Source organism: Plutella xylostella, chromosome 9 (genome assembly GCF_932276165.1).
Source record: "Plutella xylostella chromosome 9, ilPluXylo3.1, whole genome shotgun sequence".
NCBI classification, from domain to species: domain Eukaryota; kingdom Metazoa; phylum Arthropoda; class Insecta; order Lepidoptera; family Plutellidae; genus Plutella; species Plutella xylostella.
Genome location: NC_063989.1, coordinates 4,725,965 through 4,749,025, shown reverse-complemented (window position 1 = coordinate 4,749,025; position 23,061 = coordinate 4,725,965). Strand labels below are relative to the sequence as shown.

Sequence of the window (23,061 nt, the reverse complement as noted above, 5' to 3'; positions counted from 1 at the left end):
TAACTTATCTTTCAAACCAATTCAATGCATGTCGTTGGATGATCTTGTTACATTTTCTCGTACCAACATACGATCTGGCTATTTCGTTTCTTCTAAACAGCTACATTATATTATTTCACGGAACGGAAGCCTTATTTATATTTGTTGATCACCACCTGCCAGATCACCCACGGTTTTTTAAAGGTAAAAAAATCTCAATGTCGCAGATAGGTTAATTAATTTGTTGTGAAGGATTTTGGACGGTATTCATGTTTGCCTGAATTGATTCTAATTCTGATATGTATAGAAATTAACACAATGAGTGTATTTGGCCGGGAAACAATCAATTAAGTAATTACATAAACCAAAACATATGAAAAACATTTGCTACTTGATATAATAATGGTCTTAATCTAATGAAGGTAGGTCAATTAGGTATCGTGGTTACATATTTAGCTAGTATGATTTGTTTGTTACAAGAAAACTTCGAATTAAAGAAAATGTAGGCATTAAACTACTAAACAATATGTATAAAATTACGGAGAATGTTGTAGCGAAACCTATTGTGTCTTAGTTTAAAATTGAAGGAGACTGGTAAATTGCCAGTAGTTTGTGAAATTAGTAGCATGCCATCCTACTGTTGTCGCATCTGTAGCCGTTCCAGTAACTTCTGATAAAATTTAAATAATCATATCGTGTATGTAAAAAAAACATGTATGTTCATAATCATTTAAAGTTATAATTGGTCCAAATATTATGTAAATGTAATGCAAATTTTCAAACTCATCCAATATTAGAAAATAAGACCAACAAAATTACTTTATCATATATTATATGTCACAATAACGCGCATGAGATCAAGATAGTCTTTTTTCTCAAAAAAAGTATTAAGACAACAACATTGCCCTAGAACACAAGCTGTGCTGAGCTTGCTGAATCAGCTGCCATATTAAAATATGTCCGGAAAGGCTACCATCACGCATAAACCGTATTATAATTATCATGCTTGTTAATCCAATTTAGTTTATAAGATCCCAGTCCCTTATAAATGTATCTTTTTATAAACCATCCAGCTCCATTTGGCAACAATGTCGGCACGATAGTGACGTAATCAGAGTGAGTATGAAAGAGGGAGTGATACAATGGACGGATGTGATCAATCAGTGGTCCTGAGCTACTGTACTGTAGACTGAAGGGGGGTCACAAGACTCTTTTGTCAATAGAACCGACGCGCTCGAAGCGTTTACGAAAGAGGGAGATAGTTCAAACGACGACGTTTCGAGTAGACATTGCGGCAATAGCAAAGTAGGTGGTAATTTAATCTACCAAGGTAGATTGTCATAGTACCTACCCAAGAACAAAATAAAATTATTTAAAATGCTAAGACCAACTAAAACTATATTGAGAACCCGAAAACAATATGTACCTACAGATTTTACGCAAATACCTACGCTGTATGAGAGTCAAATCGTTTAAAACCGTTCGGAGCTCCTGCAATTTAATAAGCACCACCTGAAATAAAAATATGAAATAAGTTTTTCGGACTAAATATTGTTTTAAATGTATTAACTAAAAGTGATACTTTATTTCACACGGAAGTGCTAAAAAAAGCGCTTTTTCGGTGAGTAGTGTTGTGGTCTTGTGGACAAGGTCGGTTCAATACAATGCGTTGCTACAGCTCTGATTTATTCAGTGACATCAGCATCAGCTGGGGGAATGAATTAAATGCTATTCAGACCAGTATTATTTATAAATGTTCTGTCGATAAGACCGCCTTTTGTAACCTAATTGAGTTGTAATTTATTATGGTTATTTATATTCTTTGGTGCACACATATATGTCTTTCAATTCATTATTTCCACGCACAGTAATAAACATACCCTCAAACATAAACTTACATTACATATACTTTACATGCACTAACATATTCAAACTCTTCTCACATACTCACACTTACGCACTCTCTCTAACTCGCACACACACACACACACACACACACACACACTCACACACATACATACACACACACACACACTTACACACAAACATCATCAAATAATAACTATAAATTAAGATGATAAGATACAAAAACTATGTACAATTCTAAGTTACCTACATTATTATTGCTTATTTATTTCTTTGATAAGTCTAACTTATACCTTATTATTAACTGTTACAATGTACGAAAGAGACTGGCCCCCCCAACACAGGGTATCCTAGTGGGGGAGCTAGGGATCTTAGTTTTAGTAACTTGTACTTTTTTGAATCTAATAAAGAAATTTATTATTATTATATTTACTGCTATGGTCTATTAGAAATCTTTAATGTACGCGGGTACTTACTTAGTACATGGGAAATCAGGAATGAGATCGGTTTCTTACGTTGTATGTATACGATTACACCACTTTCTACTTGTCTCTCAACTGTTTGATTAAGTTAGTTGTGTTTCTCAAGCAGAAATATAGAGATCTATATGTATATCTTTGGTATATGACAAGTATGAAGGTATTTTCATAAAATTGGTAGGAAATCTATTTGATTCGTGTTTCATGCCATTGTTTTTCCGTTGTGAACAAAAGCCGCGGTGGAATAGAATAGAATGAAAGAAGGGAAAATATGCGTCGAAATAAAAATACACCACTAGTAGTTCATCTGATTTTTCGCTTTAGAGGCAAGGCTTTTATTAAGTTCATTGTTATAGTTGGGGCTAAAGGTCACTTACCCGTTTTAGTGGTAAGTACTGGGAAGGATAATGGTAGTTGGAAATTAGCTAAATAAGTATTTATAAACAACAACATGTAGAGCTTATCATTACCAGCATAATTTAAGTACAAATATTAATATTATCTCCATTCCAAAATGCATGTTTTGTGTGTGTGTGTGTGTGTGTGTGTGTGTGTGTACTTCTGTGTGTGTATCCACCTTACACACCTTGGTTCCACACAACTCGACAAGTTTCATAATGTCTTCTTTAATTCTATTGTTTACATAGGAAGTCGTTACTATAATTACCTCCTATTACATTCAAGGGATTTTTATACAGTTAATCTGAAATCCACTAGAACGTAATTGGTGAAAGGAAGTGACTCAATCACACGAGAATCTGAGATGGCCTTGATGCCTTTTTTGACTAGCAGACCTTTATTTAGACCAAGAAAAAAGATCTTATTATTCTTAGCGTGTCGGTGAAATACGAGACTAGGCCCTGTAGCACGGGGCGCTATTAAGACGTGACAAAAGTTCGCCAACGCGCTCGCTCTTGTGGCTACGCGATGTGAGTGAATGCGATGCAAAACTTTTGTCACGTTTTAAATGCGCCCTGTGCTAGCCCTTCTGATCGCGTCTAGGGTTTGTCAACGTGATAGCCAGATAGAATAGCGTTTCGCTGACTGCCCAGGGTCAGCCAGACGTGTAAAGTACAGTACAGTTGATACATCACTCGGCCTTTCGTGCACCCCAGTAAAATGTTGATAAGTGTATTTCGTCAATGAGATCACCACGGCCCTCTACGATGTAATTTGATTATCTACCATACTACCGGATACCTGTCTAAAGTCGTCGATCCTAGGGTAAATGGCGTCCCATCCAAAATGTATCTGTTATTGATTCTAGTAGGATATGATTATTACACACCTGAAGGGCTAGCACGGGGTGCAATTAAGATATGACAAAAGTTTTGCATAGCGCTCACTGATATGGCGCAGCCTCAAGAGCGAGCGCGACGGAGAACTTTTTTCACGTCTTATTTGCGCCCCGTGCTACCCTTTTGTTTACTCAGTTGAATTAAGGAAGGTAAATACGATAAATCTTATGTAGCATTATTACTCTTGTTGTTTACCTAAAAGAGATAATATAGAGATTGGATATATACCTAAATACCTCTCTAAAGAAACATAACGTCTGGCCTACATACGAAACATAGGCCTCTTGCCTTTGTTAGAGTCCAGCAAGTAGCACTAATCCGTATCGATTGTGAAGACGAGCGCTGTCGAGCAATGAACCTCGATCTTAATTCAATCAAACCAGCGCCTGACCGTGTTACAGTGTGGGTGGTTTAATAAACCCTTTATAAACGGTGCTAGCTTAACCTAAAAAGGCAAGAAAAACGCCGATACCTACAGGTATCGCCTATTGGTATCATCCGCAGATCCGATATTCGTCTATACCATAGACCAAACTTATACATTATGATGTTATATATAAGACTATAGGTAAATTCGTTTAGTAATTTATTAGGTAGTGAAAGAGTAACAAACAAAACATAGTCATATTCATAAATGTTCGTGTTTTAAGTAACAGTTAGGTGATGTGATATTCGTTTATCCGTTTTCAATTGAAGGAAGGAACCTATTAATTCAATAAAAATCAATTGGGCATATAAATACTCGATTTACACACCACAATGGTTCAATTAAGTTATAAAATGTGGAAATAATCAATCAATGTATTAAGTTTTTTATGATTTGTTTCTCGGCTGGAGAAAGCGGGATATATGCTTGTAAAAAATACTAAGCAGAATAGCAGATACCTAGTAGTTAGTTTCCCAGTTTCTTGCTATGTTATTGAGATTGACTCACAGTCGTAAAATACACATAATAGTCATAATGTTATCGCGCCTCGTGTCGGATTCATTGTCCCATACCAACAGTAAAATAAAACGTTATTTATGTTACTTAGATTCAATAGCTCTTATCGCTTTACAAAAAAATACATTACTATACCTTCCGGGGATCATGGGTCAGAATACTCAGAATAGTTCATTATAACTTGAGTAAGTATATCCAGTGAATCGATTTGTTACAAAAACAATGTGCCCTCCTGCAAAATCATGGCCAACTTTCGAGCAGATGCGAGGCAGCTGCGCACACAAACGTGGCAAAAAAAAACCGCAATCCATACAAATGCAACGATGATGACGCTCAATCTTCGCGTCTAAAAAAAGCCAAACGCACATCACACGCTGCGACACTAAAATTGTGCTGCGTGGTTTTTTTGTTGTCTTTGGAGGTATTTTTAAAACTGGCGCTAAATAAAATCCTTTTGACCTAAGGCTGCCTGTCCCCCAGAGCGGAGGGGGCTAGCGGAAAGGTATGTAAAATTCTGCTGATGTGCTACCAATTTCTTTGGTAGATTTTTACCTCGCACACCGCTCCGCTAGCCCGCTCCGCTCTGGTGGACAGGCAGCCTAAATGTCGACCTTGTTACGAATAGTGTAATTAATTTTGCAATGTGTTGCTTACTTTAACGGTGAGTGTCGACTTATTGCTAGTAGTATACGTATGGTTGCGATATACATTTTTATTATCATTTCTTACTAAATAAAAATACTTGAGTCATATTTCTTTTCACATAGGTATAGATTGTATGTTAAAGTGATGTTGATAAGATTTTATCTTATCGTTTCTCTCATCATTAGTGTCTCTCGAGATTTCGAGAAAGCAATTTTCCCATTAATATTCTAATATTATCTCGTTAAAGTAAAATTAGAAGTGAACTGTATGTTATCGAAGCTGTTACATATAATATAATAATTTTATTTATTTATTTTATACGTTATTGAACAAAAATGAAATATAAGTGTACAAAAGGTGGACTTAATGCTAAAAGCATTTCTCTACCAGCCAGCCTACAGGAGGTACAGAAAAACTAGTAAAAAGGTGTAACAAATAATGTGTATTGAATATATTAAACCGTAACTATCTTGCTTCCGAATAACATAACGAAGGTTTTCATGGGCTTCGATCAGTATCTAAAAACGGATACCATTATGGAAAGGTCAGTGATTATGATGAACATTAAACTAAACTACATTAGCGTGCTAGACGTCTATAGATTAACGTGTCAAACTTATAACATAAAAAACATCTGCCATATTGCTTATAATATACGTAGTAAATACTACTTATGGTATATAGCTACCTCAAAGTCTTCTATTAAATGGAATGGATTTTTTTTGAATCCTAAAGTCGGAAATTACGAATGGTTGTAATTTGTAGGCTAACATCTGTTCTTGATATCTTAAATATTGTATTATCCAGACGTGAAATCTCGAAAGCCGTGAACGTAACAGCCAAAACCGGCGTTTGAAGAGCGATGCGGGTAAACTCGTTTTATTTTAGAATAAGAAATGAACGAATATTTCAACAAATTTACCACCATAGCTATTTGCTTGATTGAATTAAGAATGCATGCCCGTATGCTGGGCTTGCGGTATTTTTATTAATGGCATCAACATGGAATATAATGTATAATAATAGATACAAAATAGTGCTAGAGGGTCACCGTGCGTGTCAGGTTCCCAGGGAATGATTAGTGCACACTGCACAGTACCCCTGTTAGTTTAAGTTTTGGTGAGACCACATGAGAAGGTTATCGCACTTTTCACTTTCAGCGACTCCAGACAGTTCAGGAGTCTATTATTGACGATTTACGCTGATGTGTATGACATGTTAGATGTACGGCCGTACGGGGTTTTAAAATTCAATAGTAAAGATTTCTCAGTATGGCTGTCCCTGTATAGAGACATTCAAGATAATATTCAAAACCACGGTGAATCTGTATCAGAATTGCTTTTACATGCTTGCTTTATGTGTATTTTGAACGTTATCTATCATATTTCACAGACTTTATCTTATTACTTATGTAATTTGTTTAATTCTCAAACTGCAAAATTACGACCGGTATTAACTTTTCATTTTATCAGTTACTTGTATCTAATAATATTGAGATATATGGAAATTATTATGTTGTAAATAAATATAGGTAGGTATGTACTGTATCTTAGCGACGTATTTTTTGTGCGAACCAATTCGTAATAATCCTAACTAATATTATAAATGTGAAAGTAACTGTGTCTGTCTGTCTGTCTGTCTGTCTGTCTGTCTGTTACTCTTTCACGCAAGAACTACTGAACGGATTTGAATGAAATTTGGTATACATACGGTCTAGACCCTGGGAAAGAACATAGGCTACTTTTTATCCCGGAATTCCCACGGGAAAACTTTTTAAGGCGAAGCGAAGCGCGCGGGAACAGCTATATATTATATAGGGAACCGCTTGGTATCCTTGACAAGTTTAGTACATAATATTATACCTACATACTGTTAAGACAAGCTCATAAGAAATTCATCTGAGACACACTTGACTCCTTTACAAGAAGGTCGAATTTTGCTTGGAATTAGTACGATACATAGTGCCATCTCAAGGTGAGTTTCGTAAAACATAATTGGCTTACCAGTTTGTAATGTTTTGGACGACTGCTAGTAGTTAACCTAAAAATGTTCAGCCTAATTATAATTATGGAAACAGACTAACAAGTCACGTGCATATACAGCTTCATTTAGCTCTGAAGTTTTATAATTTGCTATTTTACTTTTTAATCCTTTTATAACAGATGACTTTTTAGTAATATTTTCAGGTCCTAATAAATAGCTTTTATGTAACTTTATGATAAAAGGTAGGTATGTACTTCGCATAAAATCAAAAATGGCATCAGGTGAATATAAAGTTATTAGTTTTAATTGGCTTATTCCGGTTTGTAATTGATAACCCTTGACGATTGACGATTGAATCTACAATTGGGCCACTGACATCAGTGGAAAAACTTGCTTTAGTTTTAAATAATCCTCAATTAAATGATAATATGCATTGACATCCTATAGATACTTTCATCACACGTAGAGGTAAATAGTATAACAAGTAAAAAGTTGGAAGTGAAAATGTTATATGTAACTAGGTATCTGCATGTTAAACCCTTAATTATCCCTTTCATAAGCTTGTTAGATTACATAGCAGGCGGTTTTCTAGCGTAGAGGAAAACACTTCTCTATTACAGGATATGACAGATTATGTAAAATGTTGCAACTTAATTAAGCAGCAATCTGCATCCAATAATACTCTTAAAACTGGATCGCCTAATCAAGGTTATCAAATGGTGAACGTAAACTCACGCAACCCCGATCCGTAATCTAATCTAGATATTTCTATTTATACAGCCTTTCAAATCGCGATTTATTATATCCGCGTTTGTTAATTATCATTATTTACTTAACTCTACATTGCACATTATAAAATGTATAATTGTGCAAAAGACTAGATGCTAACATTCTCTACAAATTAACGAGATATAATTTGTGTTTTTAACTTGTGTTGTGTTGTCTTCAAATTTTCTAGGTTACAATGTTACAAACACTTTCTCTTACGTCTACTACAGGTAGGTAGCTCATCAAACAATGCGAGGTTGACCCGAGCTGATTGGAATCAGCAATATTCCTCACTATTGTGTCTGTTGACGTCAGTCAGAAGCTACTCTTGATAATACTGCGAATTTATCTTAGAACATTTATTTTTTTGGACACTCTCACTGTATTGGAAATCGGCGCCTCTCGTTGGACTGTAAGACTAGAACGAGTTGGAGCCGTGGGAACAGTTATATAGAGTTCTAGCTAGACGAAGATAAACCTTGTGTTTTATTATAATAAGTACCTACATGCGTTTGTATTTGTGGCGTTGATTATTATCGGCTAACCAGTTAAAGTCGTTGGCAAACATTAATTAAAATGCTATTCGACGTCCGAGTTATAAATATTAGTTGGTTCAAACATGGATACTACTGCGGAAGTATCAATGACTCGCGGCGTGCGCGTACTATGCATAATCGCTGGAATGGAATGTTAAATGGTTTAAATGTGTATGAATGTAGAGCTTATTACGTAGCAGATGGTGCTGAGTTGTCGGCCATTAGAATAGACACCAATCATTATCTGAAGCGATGCGCGTACCGTGTCCACTATTTATTAAAATGACACTCGGGTTAATTGTAGTTTGCAACTTAGCAGGGACGTGTAATGTTCTACACGACACGGGTCTGTTTTAAATTGACATCAATCTGTTTTTAACATGGTCAATAGTTTTGTTTTGAAATACACATACCGATGATGAATCAGGTTTGCTGTTGCAACTTAGCATAGTATATGTTATATTATAACTCCCGATATGATGGCTTATTTTGAAATGCACAATAACAAGACTGTTGAATTTGAATGAAAACAATATAAGGTATACTTTCGTTGACATTGAGCGAAATCAATTTCTGAGCGGTCTAAATACGTGACCATAGACCATTATGCAACAGCGAAGACGTTGGGTCAAATCGTTCAGTCCATAGGGTCAGCCCGGCACGCGAGGTCACTGCGACTGCGAATGCTCAGATAACTATGAAATCTATCGAGACTGTTCGTGTGACCCAAATACATACCTAGTTATGACGTTCGTCCATTCAAACCAAATGCTGGCCATTTTGCAGAATGTATTTCAAAGAAAAAATAGCAAGCTATATAATAGTTCTTGAGATAAGCGAGGTCTTTAGAGCGAAATGCTAATGTGTATAACCGGACCTTGTCAGTTGAGCACGAGTAGGACGAGTGTAGGTTGTACAAAGCTATTATGAAGATAAAAAATGACTGCCTAATCTTCTTAGTATTTTCTGATGGACTAGAATGCCACACAACGCCCACCTTCGAACACATTATGGCCATAGCCTTACCAGTCGAAAGAAATGTAGATAGATTATAGATACGGTCTACTGTGCTGCTTTTTCTGCCATCTTTTTCCATAACAAACTCGTTTCCCAGACTCACGCTGAGTTTTACTGTCTCACGCGTGTTGTTTTATTTTCGCTCCCAGTTTGTTATTTCGGACGTAGACTGAAGCGCTCGTAAAGTAGTAATAAAATATAAAAAGGTGGTAGGCGTCGGTCGGTCAAAAGGGCACTTCTCATGCGGAACGCGCAAACTGGAGCAGTCTCGACGTGTACGCGTCCACTATTCGGTTTACAACTATTAGCGTTGTTTACGACGGTGGTCATTAGCGCCGCCGGTCCGTGGCGTGGAGCAGCGTGCCTCCAGCCGAGTGTAATCATCGCCAGACATCTGGCCAGCATCGAGCTATTCCGATAATGCCACAGAAATAAACTGGAAGCGATAACGCGCCGGCCACTCAGGCACGCTCCGCTGCCCTCGTATGGAATGTTCGCTCATTGAGAACCCACTTCCTATACTTTCCTGATTACGCGACTATGTCGAGAATAGCCTTGCCGCCTTGATACCTGTGCGTATTGGCTGCCCATTAGATTTGGCCGGTGCAGTGTGTTGATGAGCTTTTGAGGTCGTCGGCCGCTTTCTCCGGACGCTCAGCTATGCGTTTGTTTATCCGCGTTATGTAAGGCGCGTGCCCCTTGAGGATTTCATACAACTGTCTCTTGACAGGTGATCGCTGATTGGCTGTAATGTGTGCTCCGGGTTGTTGTATGGTATTGATTCTAACAAAGTGTTTTATTGTGTTTGGCCTTTATAATAATCATTGCTGCCCCGTAATCATTGTTCGGCACGTGTATATTGTTTAAATTAGCAAATCACTTTGTTTTGAATTAAACCTTATTATTTCTACAATATAATAATAATAATCGTTATCGAGGTGCAAATAATAAACGCACGGTGCACCTACCTGTATAAAATTATAAAAAAGCAAACAATAGATGTGTGGTCGACATACCTATTACCTATATTTGTTATCATTTACTTATTATTATTGTTCATTTTATTGGGTAGCCGATTGTTTTGTCTCGAAATCGTGTGAAATTCTAAAACTATGTTTTGTCTACCTACATATTTATTTACAAGATTTTCTAGCATTATGCAAATTTGTGAGGATTGCATAAATAAAATATTTTACAGGCAAATTGCATAATTTATTTCTGGGGTCTGTAGTAAAATGTGAAGTTGAATGTTTTGCAAACAAAGGAGCAGTTTTCACCATAACACGGCTTACGTAAAATGTGCTTGCATTGCTGAACATAAAGAAGTTTTCATTCCAATGCCTACGTCTGTTTGCACAAGTGACATTTACGCACGCGTTGCCCATTCAATGCGCACAGCACTGACAACATCCACCAACCTTCAGTCCAAAGCTGTCTTAAGCCATATCTACCTCATACTACGTTTGTTCATAGCGTAGGCCGTAGCATGCAGAGCGCAACTATCGCGATACGAAAACTTTTCAGCTCTTCTTCCTAGCCTTGCGATTGATCAAAACCAGCATGTTAGTCAACATAGCTGCGTAATAATATGATCCATATAAGAATGGTATGCCGCTGTGCGTGTCTGCTTAGTTACGTAAAATAGTTGAGTGTAGCGTCGTCGGCCGGTCGTGCGCCGAATGCGCGCTCGAATTAATTATGTGCAAGTGTTAGCCATTATGATATAGTAACCTACCTCAGCTATTACAACACCCAGGCCTGCTACTCCAGTTTACTCGGGAGCTAGGCTGGCTGAGCTGAAATCAAGGGGATATGTACAAAGGTTCCACTCGAGAGAGCCACGTACAGGAACTTCACCCCCTATGAGAATAGAATAGAATAGATATAGTACCCTCGCTGCGACTTGTCCGAGGAGGGCGGACTCTAGTGGACGTGTGCTTATCCATTAAACTCAATGTCATAATCGTGTGAAAGCACTTTATTAATTTGCAGCTGGACCGGTGAAATCGGACTAAATATGGTCAAAGTTGTGAACTTTTTAATTGAAACGGAATTCGTTTCCGTCAATTACGACAGGTGTGCAAATGCTTGACCTCTACTGAGTTTGCAGGAAATGTGGACAAAGTTTACAACGTTGTTTTTAATTGTCGACAGGCATGTGAGCGGCGGCAGCGGGACGGGCGCGGCGGCGTGCGGGCACCAGCGGAACCGCTCGCTGGACTCCGTGCTGCAGCGGATCCCCGAGGACATGACGCCCACGTCGCCGGAGACGCGGGGGGGCGCGGGGGGGCTGCACGCGCCCGCCGGCTCCGACGACTCCGGCATCCACACGCCGCCCGACGCGCCGCCGCCCGCGCCCCCCGCCCCCGCGCCCGCGCGCTCCCGCGAGTCCCTCGACTCCGGCAACCCCGAGGACGCCGACAAGCCGCCCGACCCGCCCGACCTCTCCGAGACACACACGCACATGTACGTCGTCGACACGGCCCGCAACAAGGACTTCCTGCTGCGCCTCTTCGAGAGCAAGCTCTTCGACATGAGCATGGCCATCTCGTACCTGTTCAACTCGAAGGAGCCGGGCGTGCAGACCTACCTCGCCAACAAGCTGTTCTCGTTCCCACACGAAGACGTCGACTTCTATTTACCGCAGCTCGCTACTATGTACATTGAGATGGGGGATGTAGCTGACGTGTTAAAACCCTACATGGTGCACAGATGTAAACAGAGCGCGGAGTTTTCTCTGCGTCTGGCGTGGCTGTTAGCCGCATTCGGGGGTGAAACAAAGCGATCGCGGGCGACTAAACTCCGGGATTCCATAATGGCGGAGGAGATCCGTCCGGCGGCGCGGCGCACGCACCACCGCGCGCAGTCGGACGCGTCGGCGCTGCGGCTGGCGGCGCCCTCGGCCCGGCACCTGGGAGACTTGGCCTCGGGGCGGGCCTTCGACAACGGCTGTCTGTGCGGCGAGCAGTGTTCCTGCGGAGCGCCGAGGCTCGCGCCGCAAGTGCAAGTGAGTTGGATTATGTGCTTGTTTTGTTAGGTACTAGGTTTAGGTAGACAATTGGATAGATAGATAAGGGATACATAACTTGTGAACTTACTGGCTGTTTCAATTCAACTGTATATACCGATGACTGGTATATACAGTTAAATTGAAACTGCCAGTAAGTTCACAAGCTATCTATCCCTTATCTGGCTTTCATTCTATTTTGACACATAAAAAATTACAACCCGTCAAAATCTCTTTATAGTATGAAAGTAACTATACCAGTCATCGGTAGATAGAGTTATTGAAACTGGCAGTTAGTATATTGTAGAAAAGAACCCTGACAAGGTTCTGAATTGGATATATTTTACAGCATGTAGTTATTATTCGTGACTTGCTGATTGAAATCAACTTTCTATTTTCAAAAATTCTCATGGCCACAAGCGAAGTTTAATAATATTTTCGGTAACAAACTGAATGTTAGCCGGAAACCTCTCGTCTAGAAGTCTGCACCGATTTGGCAGTCGTTCACCTTGTGACACTTAGCGCTAGACCCCCTCCATGTCTAGACAACTTTTAGTCACCAAAGTTCAAGCTTTAGGTACGAGGTTTATAAGCATTAATAACGTTTCCGTGACTTGTTTCAGTTTTGATATCGATTCAGGAAATTAATACCTGGTGAATGCTGAAAGTTTTAGTATTCAATCAAAGATTTGATTATATTTATACTGTAAGATGTGCAGATTATAAAGTGTGCAAGTAGTTTCTATAAACATGAGTTCATTATCCCAATATTGCACGCGCCGCCTACCTATTATATGCTACATACAATGTATGCGAACAATTACAGACAAAAGAGATAAACATTAACTATGTCATAATGACTTTATTGGCTGAGTCGAAGAGTGTGATGACAGGATGACTAATTGTAGATTTAACTAAATGCACCTAAAGTAATAATTTGTTTGTGATACAAACACAGTGCTTACGGGTAATAGTCAAAGCGTTTAAGTAAATGGTTTCTGTTAAAAAATAAGCTAGGTACCTATATAAATTTTCATTTTTATGTTTTATGACTTGCCTATTTGGCGACGATGTCTCTCACACTCACACATAGGAACTTTAAGCTAATGTCTGCATTAAATCTATCGCTGCCTTGCTTTGACAGCATACGGACATAAAGAGACAGACATAGATTTAATGCCGACATTGCTTAATGTTCTTTTCTGTAACTCGGCATTAGAGAGAGATAAAGAACTTAATGACAAACGTTCCTTTAATAAAACTAGCATATCTCGCCTAATTCCATGCAACCCTAACAATAAATATCCCACATAATAACACAACATTCCTCCATTTCTTCCAGTTCCTAACATCGCTGACGACAATAGGGCGTCGCTTAGCCGGCGTGGCCGACAAAGAGCGACGCAACGGCAAGCTGCGCGCGGAACTGGCGACACTGGACCTCAACCTGCCGGCGAGAGTGTGGCTGCCGCTGCACCACAGACAACACCACGTGCTGAGGATCCCGCCGCACGCCGCCGCCGTGCTCAATAGCAAAGACAAGGTAGAGTCACTAGACGTAGAGCGGCGAGAGTGTGGCTGCCGCTGCACCACAGACAACACCATGTAGACCCAATAGCAATGACAACGTAGTGTAGAGATGTAGAGAATAGTAGGGATGAGATACGGCAAGAGTAGTAGTAGCACTTGGAGATCAGTCTTCGCAGAGGAAAGTGTTTATTTATACGTTATGGAAAAACAAGTCGGGCACTGGAGGGAAACGCAATTAAATCATCAAATTATTAAAGGAGAAATTATTAAAAAAACTAAACATAGTAAGTACTCAAGTGCACTCTTTGTGGATCAAAGTACTCTCTTAAGAGTACGTGACTGATAAGGCTTTTTACATGCTCAACCGATAGCATCGATTTTTTTACTTTTCGGAACTGTTAGGCAGTCTACAATTTGATACTTTATACTCAGCACAATGCGCATAGCAGGTTAATGTGTCCTACAGGATGCCTGTATCTTTTGGTATTATTGTTATGTAGTTTACATTTTTTATGTAGATTGATTTTATTTTATAACTCTAGCCGTATATGCTTACCAGAACCAATAACAGAGATAAATTTAATTAGAAAATCATGACCACCAATTATTCCGTTATATTAAATCAATAATAATTAATCTAAGATTACAACAGCTGTAACTGGTTGTTAACCACAAAACATATAATTTAACACAATAACCACGTAGTACAAATATAAATAAACACCAGTTAGGTGCATCAGTAATGCAGATTCACGTATGCATTCACGAACAACAGGAAAACCACCTTATTGTAGTACTTTTATAAAAGGCCAATGATTTTCCGCTCACGGTATGTTATCCGGTGCTCGAATGGTTATTTACATACGAATTCCTTGCTTGTTTATTTTGCATGTCTACAACTTGATTATAGGGTCATAATTGAAACGGTATTGTAAATTTTTATTGCATACATCGATAGACTAGATTATTGATTATTCTAGTTACGGCATAGCGAAATCTGATTGAAATCGTAATTCAAGTGCCAAGATTACTTAATGTTATCTTAGAATCATCATCTACTTTGGTCTAATCTCCCTATACAAAGGCGGATTTTCCAAAAAGCTATTTCATTAAATTACCCTTTAATCAACATAACCTATAACAAAAGTCTGCTGACAGAACCTCAACCTACCGCATCTAAAATCCAGCCATGTCTAGTGGAACTTCATATAAAACAAGTTATTCAACAACAGCTCTTTCCTCCGCAGGCCCCCTACATAATCTACGTGGAAGTCCTCGAGACGGACGGCCACGAACCCCTCCCCCCGCGTCTGTTACCCCCCGCGCCGCCCACGCCTCACTCACCCCCCATACGACACACCAAGAGCGAAGAGAACTTGGTACCGGAATGGCCCGTCCTGTCGCTGTATTCCGCGCTAGATGATGTCGATGCTGGGGACTGCTGGAGTCATGATGATGAGGATGGCGTGCCGTATGTTAGTAAAGCGCCGGCGCCGGATTGCGTTTCGCAGGTGAGGGATTGAAACGTGATGTTTTCAGATGCCATAGAGATGAATGTTATACCTACATAATAGACGCAGTGAATGAATATAAATGTTATCATTATTTCGTATTTTCAGTTTATATTTCAAAAAAATGTGAAGAATAAACCTTGTAACCCCTTCGCATCTTCATAAACTATAATCATCCTATGCAAATACATATGCTATAAGCCAGCATATTTAGCATGGGACGCAGGGCGCGCAAAACAAGACGTGACAAAAAATTACTTCACGCTCGCTCATATCGCGATTTTCGTTGCGTCTTGTTTTTCGCATCCTGCGCTCCGTGCTAGATAAACAGCTGCTATTCTACACAACTTATAACCCCCTACTCCCCTCCCCAGGTGTCAGCCCTATCAGCCCTATCCGCCTCATCGTGCGGCTCGCGCGAGTCGGTGGCGGTGGGCGCGGGCGAGGTGCGGCGGCGGCTGGCGGACGCGACCGCCGCGCCGCCCGCCAACGCCTTCCGACACGACCCCGCCGACCCCTCCGCTATTGCACTCAAGGTGTGTACCTACCCTCGGTTCCTATGGGAAGTTATAAGCAACCTAGGTCGTCTACTGGCTTTCTGGTGTGAGCTTGGGTGGCTTAATAGCTAGTCACCCTTAGAGCCTAAATGCGGAAAACGAGCTCGCCATGATGAAGGTATGTGCTTTTAGGGTCATGGAGCATGGATTGGAGGTCCTCGTGTCTCTATGATTGTATAAGAGGATTTCGAAGCGCGTAACTGCTTCAATAGACGAATAGCGACCCGCGTACATATGAGAGAATTTAATGAGTGACTTCTGCGTGTTGGTTAAATGCTGATCGAAAATTGACGCCGCCGACCCGTCCGCCATCGCGCCCAAGGTATGTAGCTGTGAGGTGTATGGAGGATGGAGGATTGGAGGTCATCTTCAATTCATGAGAGAAGGTAGAAGCGCTTATGTTGCTATTGCATTATATTGCTGGTCCCGTGTGAGTCGGTGGCGGTGGGCGCGGGCGAGGTGCGGCGGCGGCTGGCGGACGCGACCGCTGCGCCGCCCGCCAACGCTTTCCGACACGACCCCGCAGACCCCTCCGCTATTGCGCTCAAGGTGGGTAGTGGGAGGGTTGTGGAGGAAGACCATCATGCAATGGACGTATAAGAGAAAGCAGCGCTTAAATGCTGCAATAGACCGAGTTGCGACCCGTGCACCTAGTCATCATGTATTCATAAGAAAACATCAAAGCGCATAAATGTTGTAATAGATAAATATCGATAGATGGCGACCGAAAAGACTATTTATGATTAACCAATCTATGAAAATGAATGTCTTTACAGTTAAATCTTCGTAATTTGACCACGTATGGAGAATACCAAGAGTTTTCTTATTCTTAGTTTTATCGCAGCTGTGCATTAATATCGTAACTTAAGTAGCAAAATCTCTTCTACCCGCAGGAATCTTGGGAGAGCAAGCTAGCCCGCATGCGCTCCTCATCCCCGTACGGCTCGCTATCCGGCTGGCGCCTCCTCGGCTGCATAGTGAAAGTCGGCGACGACTTGCGACAGGAGATGTTAGCGGCGCAACTGCTGAGGCGACTGCAGTTGGTCTGGACGGCGGAGCGAGTGCCGCTGACGTTGCATCCGTACGAGATTATTTGTCTGGATAGGGAGTCTGGGCTTATACAGCCGGTAAGTTGGCGTTTGTTTGCCTTATTTAGGGCCATGAAGTTTACAGAAATTGCGGCAGTTTTGCGCAGAGATGTAGGTATATATGATGCATTTTTTTATTAATGATAAGAGAATGTTACTTGCTTAAGCTGCTGGTGTTCCAGTTTAAATAAATAAATAAAGAGAATATTCTGCTTACGTCATTTTCGCAATAGACCACCATTAGGTCCATTAGCGACTAAACGACATAGGGGACCGTCGATGAAAAATACGACATTAGGTTTTCTAGGATTAGTCACCATGGTGAAATGATTATAGCAAACAGCGTATTTTTTGTTGGCCAGGGTCCGAGTGTATATAAAGTACCGTTGAAACGACACCCACTTTCATTTCCCTCCATAAACTGTGTACTATCATCCACTAACCCTCAACATTTCCACCCGCAGGTCCTAAACTCAGTATCGCTGCACCAGATCAAAAAACAATCCGGGGCTTCACTCCGCCAGTGGCTGGAGCTGGAGCACGGGCCGCCCACCAGCGAGGGCTTCCTGCGCGCGCAGAACAACTTCGTGGAGTCCGCCGCCGCCTATGCGCTGACGAGCTATCTGTTGCAGTTGAAGGACAGGTCAGTGATAGGACAAGGAGCTCGATCACGAGTGCTGTCATCTCAAATCACCAGCGTAATTCGATTTTTGTATGTTGCAAAAATGTTGTTTTCTACGTTGGCGCAGTTATTTTTTCAAATGTTTGTGTAGTATCGTACAACGCTAGCGTATTGCCACGTTAGCCCGTGATAGACACACTTGGTATTGCAAGGATAGGGGCTGACGAAACAACTGAATGACTGACAAGGTTTTAGGGATTTTGGAATTTCGCGAATGTCGTAAATCAAAAGTTGTTAAGCATGAGAAGTGGTGTGATTACTTTTGTCATGTAATATCATAAAACCTTTGTACAGAGAGAGTGAAGGCGTGGAGATTATCAGATACTGATGCAATGACATCCTGATCTATCCCTAGAACCGCGACTTTCCTAACCCTATATTGGCAGCTGTTTAACCTAGTTTTGTATCCTTTGTTTCAGACATAATGGCAACATTCTTCTGGATAGTGCGGGGCACATTATACATATTGACTTTGGATTCATTTTCTCGATCTCTCCCAAGAATTTGGGATTCGAGAGTTCGCCATTTAAGGTAAATAAAATCAATAATAACATACTGTAATAAATGTAGATAAGTGCCAATTTCTCCATTGTCGGTTAAAGCATAACCAGGGAGCAGTGGTTGACTTTTGACACATCTGTCATGAATTTTATATGGAGATGACGTATAATTGATGTATGATAACGGGTCGGTTAGATAACCGACTATGGCGAAATTGGCACTTAGTCTTATTGCTGAGCTGATTCTCTTTAACCTTACTTTTTAATTTAGTATATTGGTTATGCTAAGCTGTTTGTATATTTTAACTCCAGTAAGTTAGTTCTGAATCACTAGTCCTTGATAGGGCTATAATAGTAAATAACTGACCGACTCCTTTCTAAAATGCTCATCAATATAACTATACTAGGTATCTGTAATGTATAACCTTTTATACCAAAATAAAATCCTGTAATTTTTAACCTTAAATAAAACCTCAAACCCCTCCCCTTCCACAGCTAACGCCGGAGTTCGTGGAAGTCATGGATGGCGAGAACTCGGACATGTTCCAGTACTTCAAGATCCTGATCCTGCGCGGCCTCATCGCGGCCAGGAAGCACTGCGACCAGATCATACACATCGTCGAGATGATGCGCATGTGTGAGTGATTTTTTTTTTTTTATTTTCAAAATTCTTTATTATCAATAAGTATAATGGTAACAAAACAGTACAACTAAAATATTATACTATTTTATGACATTGTGGTTTACACACTTAATTAGGCTGCAGACACCTTTGTAAGTTTACAAATTATTTGACTTAATGCTATTTACATCGATAAGTATTTTAGTGACAGAGTAGGAATGAACTAACTAGACAACAGTATTTTAAATGCGTACGATCTCATTAGTGTTGAAGACCATTTTTTGCCGGAGATGACATGATTACACTAATTACTTATAAACTAAGTAAATGACACACAAAACAGCTACATTACATAGCGTAAAGATAGCTTTTTAAGCTATTTAAGATGTGAATTCCTACGCATTCTTACGGCGCATCGCGGGTAGTGTGCACAATATTTTGCGATACACACAGTGGCGGCGTGCGGCGAGCGTGAGTCACCGGCCGGCCAGTCCAGTCGCCGCGTAGTGATGGGGTAAGCGGTAGGTACCGTACGTGTCGATGTAAGGTAGCTCGTTGATATTGGTTTTGCCTATTGATGAAACCAGACTATTTGTGTGACAAGAATTGCTATCATAAAATTTACGTGTTAATCTTAATATGAATTCCCGCAATAAAGGCAACTTGATTTTAATATGTAAGTTACGAAGGTTGGTGTAGAAGGGCGTATTAAATGCAATTTTAACGGCTTTGTTTTGGATGACTTGAAGGGCATCATAGTTTGTGCTACAAGTACTGCTCCAGACAGGTGCAGCATAGGAGAGGCAAGGGCGTACTAATGTTTTGTAAATGCGAAGTTTGCTAGTGGCACTTAGGTTGCTTCGACGGTTCAAGATTGGGCTGAGGGAGTTCATAGCGGTCACTCCTTTGTTTCTTATTGTGGAACAATGTTTCGTCCAGTTCAGTCTCTTGTCAAGTGTAACGCCTAGATAACGCACTGATTTACTCCATGGAATAGTATGGTCACCAATTTTAAGCAGTTTAGCAGGCTCTTGCCGCTGACGAGAGAATATAATTGCTTCCGTTTTGGCTTCATTCAGCTTAAGTTTCCAACGAGTGAAATATTCACGAAGACTATCTAAAGATAGCTGAAGGCGATCAACGATTAGTCCAGTGTCTTTGGCTGACGTGAACGAGGCTGTGTCATCCGCAAAGCACGCTAGGCTAGTACGAGTTTGGATCGGGATGTCATTTACATACAGCAAAAACAGATATGGTCCTAAGATTGAGCCCTGTGGTATTCCTGCTGGAACCAATCTGGGAGTGGATTTTGTGTTATCACCAATAGAGACTGAGAACTCACGATTTATAAGGTAAGATTTTATCAATTTTACCAGTCCTAAAGGGATGTCACACTGGATTAGTTTATGAATCAGGCCGTCATGCCAGACAGTGTCAAATGCCTTTTCAATATCTAGCAGTATCATACCAGTTGATTGTTTTAGGTTTAAATTATGGCTTATATGTTCAGCGACTCTGGCAAGCTGTTGGGTAGTAGAATGGCATCCTCTAAATCCAAACTGCTCGTTTTTTAAAAGATGCTTCGTTACTTGCATTAGTCTTGAGTAAATGATGGACTCAAATAACTTTCCGAGCGCCGGTAACAAGCTAATGGGACGGTAGCTACTAGGGGTTTTTTCATCCTTACTAGGCTTTTTGATGGCTATTACCTTAGCGAACTTCGAGACCTTAGGGAAATAGTTTAAGCATAGGCAACCATTGAATATCTTTGTCAAGTATACAACAGCTTTTTGTGACAAATTTTTAAGCAGAGCATTGTGGATATTATCGTCACCAGGAGACTTGCGTCGCTTGAGGTTGCGGAGGAATTTCCAAATATGTTTGGGTCTCGTTGGTAGCTCTAATTCTGTCTCGTTAAATGAGTCAAGTTTAGCAATAGACTGTTCAACCTTAGCCAGGACCTTGTCGTCTGTCCAGGACAGGGTAAGATTCATATTCGCGTAAAATGAATCCGCTAACATTTCAGATTGTTCCGACACAGTTGAGGCTACAGTTCCATCTGGGGATATCAGCGAGGGAATAACTGTAGGCTTTGACCGCAGTGATTTTGCTATGCGCCATATGTCAGAGCTAGGATTATCAACCTTGGCTAACTTGTTGTTCCAGATTCTATCATAATGTTTACGAATACTGTGATGGATTTCAGTGTTGAGAACATTTATACGAGCACGAGTACGTCTTTTAGCATTGAGATCAAGTGAGTAGAGGTCCTTACGCCGAAGATTGTTCTTTTCCCTGATAAGTTTTTTGATATATCGGGGAAGTTTATACTCCTGATAGTCATTTTTGACCCCAAGAGGGACACATAAGTCTCTCGCCTTCATAATGGTTTGATGGAAAAACAGAATAGCCTCGTCAATTTCAGATTCAGTTTTGAATACCTTAGATGTTAACGTTAAATTTTCGTCAATGAAGGCTCGATATCTAGCCCAGTCGGCCACGTCGTACCTGAAGAAAGGTTTGGGTGGTTTAAGGCAGGGTGAGCCTCCGATGGTAAAGAAAATCGGCAAGTGATTAGATGACAAAGCAGGGACAGCAGAGATGTTGCTCAATTTGTTTATGTTTAGAGCAAGTGCAAGGTTAGGATTGGTGGGAGTATGGTTAGCACGATAGTGCGTCAGGGTTGGTGAGCTTGAAGCATGAATAACATAATCATGATTAAGCATATGTAAAAAGAGCATCCTACCGTGTGCATTGTTAGTTCCTTTGATCCAGTGATCGTGATTTGCGTTGAAGTCGCCAACTAATAAGACTCGAGGACCTAGGCCAAATAGTTTATTTAAATCATTGGCAAGTAATGGAAGGTTTGGTGACTGATATATAGATACAATAATATGGTCTATCCCTGATAAAATTATTTTGATAGCAATAGCTTCTATGTGGAGCTTCTTCGGAGGCATGGAGCAGAAGTGTAGTGACTTTGTTCTTCAAGAAAGGCAACAAAGCCCTATTGAAGAATTATAGACCCATTGCACTTCTGAGCCATGTGTACAAGCTGTTTTCGAGAGTTATTACGAATCGTCTCGAGCAAAGACTCGACGACTTCCAGCCACCCGAACAAGCCGGGTTCCGAAAAGGCTATAGTACCATAGATCATATACACACGCTTCGGCAGGTTATACAGAAGACCGAGGAGTATAATCTACCTTTATGTCTAGCGTTTGTGGACTATGAGAAAGCCTTTGATTCTATTGAGCTCTGGGCGATGCTTCAATCCCTTCAGCGGTACCATATAGACTATCGCTATATCGAGGTGTTGAGATGTATGTACAATGCTGCCACAATGTCAGTTCGATTACACGAACATAGCACAAAACCGATCCAGTTGCAAAGGGGCGTGAGACAGGGAGATGTTATTTCTCCGAAACTGTTCACCTGTGCACTGGAAGATGTTTTTAAGCTTGTAGAGTGGAAAAGACTGGGCATTAACGTCAATGGCGAATATATCTCTCATCTACGATTTGCCGATGACATAGTTATTATGGCGGAAACGCTGGAGGAGTTGGGCGAAATGCTCACAGACCTCAATGATGCCTCTAAACAAGTTGGGCTGAAAATGAACATGGACAAGACAAAGGTCATGTCGAACGAACATGTTTCATCATCGCCCGTAACTGTAGGAGGTGTCACCATCGAAGTTGTCGATCAGTATCCCTACCTAGGACAAGTGATCCGATTAGGTAAATCCAACTTCGATAAAGAGGTAGCTCGTAGAATCCAACTCGGATGGGCAGCGTTCGGGAAATTACGACACATCTTCACTGAAAACATACCTCAGTGTCTGAAAACAAAAGTTTTCAATCAGTGCGTGTTGCCAGTGATGACTTACGGAGCCGAGACGTGGTGCTTCACCAAAGGGCTTATCCACAAGCTCAGAGTTGCTCAGCGTGCTATGGAAAGGGCTATGTTAGGCGTGTCCCTGCGAGATAGGATTCGCAATGAAGAAATCCGCAGGAGAACTAAAGTTACCGACATAGCCAAAAGGATTAG

The 23,061-nt window shown here is 40.6% G+C and overlaps 1 protein-coding gene across 1 annotated transcript in view; it reads left to right on the top strand.

Moving 5' to 3' along the window:
• Positions 1 to 23,061, top strand: part of LOC105387411 (phosphatidylinositol 4-kinase beta) — a 32,897-nt gene that overhangs the window by 4,290 nt on the left and 5,546 nt on the right. The window contains exons 2-9 of the mRNA XM_048623274.1: positions 11,669 to 12,521; positions 13,864 to 14,064; positions 15,299 to 15,562; positions 15,937 to 16,098; positions 17,013 to 17,246; positions 17,672 to 17,850; positions 18,309 to 18,420; positions 18,885 to 19,026. Coding sequence (XP_048479231.1) covers positions 11,669 to 12,521; positions 13,864 to 14,064; positions 15,299 to 15,562; positions 15,937 to 16,098; positions 17,013 to 17,246; positions 17,672 to 17,850; positions 18,309 to 18,420; positions 18,885 to 19,026 — 2,147 coding nt within the window. The remainder of the gene's footprint in view (positions 1 to 11,668; positions 12,522 to 13,863; positions 14,065 to 15,298; positions 15,563 to 15,936; positions 16,099 to 17,012; positions 17,247 to 17,671; positions 17,851 to 18,308; positions 18,421 to 18,884; positions 19,027 to 23,061) is intronic.